Source organism: Leptosomus discolor, chromosome Z, assembly GCF_034619465.1.
Source record: "Leptosomus discolor isolate bLepDis1 chromosome Z, bLepDis1.hap2, whole genome shotgun sequence".
NCBI classification, from domain to species: domain Eukaryota; kingdom Metazoa; phylum Chordata; class Aves; order Leptosomiformes; family Leptosomidae; genus Leptosomus; species Leptosomus discolor.
In genome coordinates this window covers 21,666,056-21,668,464 of record NC_141419.1, presented here as the reverse complement: position 1 = coordinate 21,668,464, position 2,409 = coordinate 21,666,056, and the positions used below count along the sequence as shown (strand labels likewise).

Below are 2,409 nucleotides of genomic sequence, written 5' to 3'. Positions count from 1 at the left end.
CTGAAACAGACCTTAGCTACTAAAGCTTTGAGGAACCAATTCCAAACCTGAAGGCATCAGACAGCTTTTAAGTGACAAAACAATGAGGGAACATTAAAAGACCAGTTATGTCTTGGTTCTTTACCAGGGTTGCTTTCAAACAGATTTTCTGAAGGAAGCCAGGTCTGAAAAATAACTACATAATTTGCTGTCAAACAGCAGATTCTCTAAGAACAAAAGGTCCAAAAAATAACCAATTCCTTTAGCTTTGAGGGAGTGCATTACAACCGTCTGAAAGATGTTTCATCTACAATTTCAAAATAACTCCCTGTTAAAAATCACACTTAAGACAGTCACTTGGTGTGTCATGGTTTTATTTTTTTTATCAGCTGCAGTTTTATGTGAAAGTGTGAAATTCAAACCAGTATTCATATGACAGCGAACAAAGTCCATCATTAAAAATACAAATACTGTTTTGCAGTTAATGTCCATACAACTCAGAGGAGTTCAAACAATCACCAACTTTTACTGGAGTGCTGACAAAAAACTTTGCAAGCTTCCTCCACTCCTTTTCCTAACAGACATATACAGACTACTAAGAACTAACCAGAGCCATCTTTTGATAGCCTCCATGGCTATTAAGGTCTACATGACAGTCGCTAACTCAAAGAGATAAAAAGTGATCCACAGCTGGTCCCCGAAGGAAGCACAGTTCAATGCCATGAGGTGACATGAGACCAACTATTTTCATCGTGGTTTTCTTCACAACAACAGCTGCTTTTGAGGCATTCCTCGACTAAAACACTGGCCTCTTCCAAGTGCCAGCTTCCCCGCTGAATCTGCTTCTCCTTGATCACGATCAATGCTTCCTGGTCATCCATCTGGGAAGAAGATTAAAAACAACCCAACCAACTCTTTCCCCATTATTTCTGCGGGAAGAGCCTGTTTCAACTCTTACGGGGTGGGGGTGGGGTGGTCTGCCCCGCGCTCCAGCGGGGGCAGCGACGGGAGGAAGGAGGGGGTCAGTCGCCCCTCCCTGGCCCGAGGTCCAACGCTGCCCGCGGAGGCAGCGAGGGCGGCCGGGCGGGCAGGCAGGCCCGCAGCGCCGCCCCCTCACAGCAGCCCTCCCGGCCGCGCCTTCTCCCGGGGCCGCCTACACGGGCGGCACCAGGTTCCTCTTCTCCAGCGGCTGCTCGCTCTCCTCCAGCAGCTCGTCCAGCTCCCCGTCGTCCAGCTCCGAGGCCTCCGGCCCTCCGGCGGCCCGGCAGCGCCGCAGATGGTGCAAGGCCCGGCGGTGCTTCTCTTGCAGCCGGCCCAGCTGAGCGCGCAGGGCCTCCGCCTCCTCGCCCGGGTCCCTGGCGGCCGGCTTGTCGGGGCCAGGACCGAGCAGGGCCTGGCGGAAGAGGCAGCGGTTCTCGCGACGCAGGCGGCGGTTCTCCAGCCGCAGCCGCGCGTTCTCCTGACGCAGCCGCGCGTTGTACCACTCCCGCTCCTCCCGCTGCCGCAGCGCCTCGCTGTGGCTGGCCGCCAGGTCCGCGTACCGCTCCGCTAGCTGCTGCGGCGAGCCCCGCGACTGGCCGCGCCAGCCCGGCTGGCCCCGCCAGCCCGGCTGGCCGCCTCCCGGCTCGGCGAACTCCTCCGCCCCGCCGCCGCTGCCGCTACCCGCGGCGCCGAGCCCCGCCCGGCCCCTCCGCGCCGAGCCGGTACAGCCCCAGCGCCCGTCCACAACGCGCATGCGCCTCATCCGTGCCGAGCCCGCCTGCACGCCCCGCCGTCGCCGCCGCCGCCCCGAGAGGAGGGAAGTGCCGCGCACCTCCTTATGCAAATAATGGGGCGGGGCCTCGGAGGTCAGGGTGGAACAGCCGGCGCGGCCTGGCGGCGCCATTTTGGGGGCGGTGCCAATTCGGGCGTGGGGCAGAGCTGCGGCTCTCTCGGCCCGTGCCCCGGGCTCCAGCTGCCAGCCCCGCGGGCGATCAGGGCTGCGGGCGCCGAAGTCCGACACTCGTCCGCTCCTTTTTGGGTCACTCGTCCGCTCCTTTTTGGGTCACTTGTCCGCTCTTTTTTGGGTCGTAACTTGTTTTCCTCCCCCCTGTTTCCCAACCACGTGAGGTGGCGAATGGGCTTGGGCAGCTGGGCTGCCCCCTCTTAGAACAGCCAAGCGCTGCTGCCCATCTGACGCGGTGGGGGTTCACTGGCTGGCGTGGGTGTGCAGTCCTCTGGTGTGCATCTGGGCCTCGTTTTCGTTGTTACTTAAAGGGGGTGGCTATGGCGCAGAGGAAAGTTAATGTCAGCTTGGAAGCGCTTGTTAGACAAAGACCTGGTCATAGAGATGTTACTCGGGCTGCTCTAGTGTTGTTAGGTTGTTGGGATTTAAGGAGTAAGAAATGCAGGCTATAAGGATGCATAGTTAGTACATGAATAGTTCTGGCA

At 58.3% G+C, this 2,409-nt stretch overlaps 1 protein-coding gene across 1 annotated transcript; it reads right to left on the bottom strand.

Moving 5' to 3' along the window:
• Positions 1 to 1,132: 1,132 nt before the first annotated feature.
• On the bottom strand, positions 1,133 to 1,723 carry TUSC1 (tumor suppressor candidate 1). Its single transcript, XM_086480373.1, has one exon. The coding sequence runs from the start codon at positions 1,721 to 1,723 to the stop codon at positions 1,133 to 1,135; it is 591 nt and encodes a 196-aa protein (XP_086336499.1).
• Between the last annotated feature and the right edge of the window lie 686 nt (positions 1,724 to 2,409).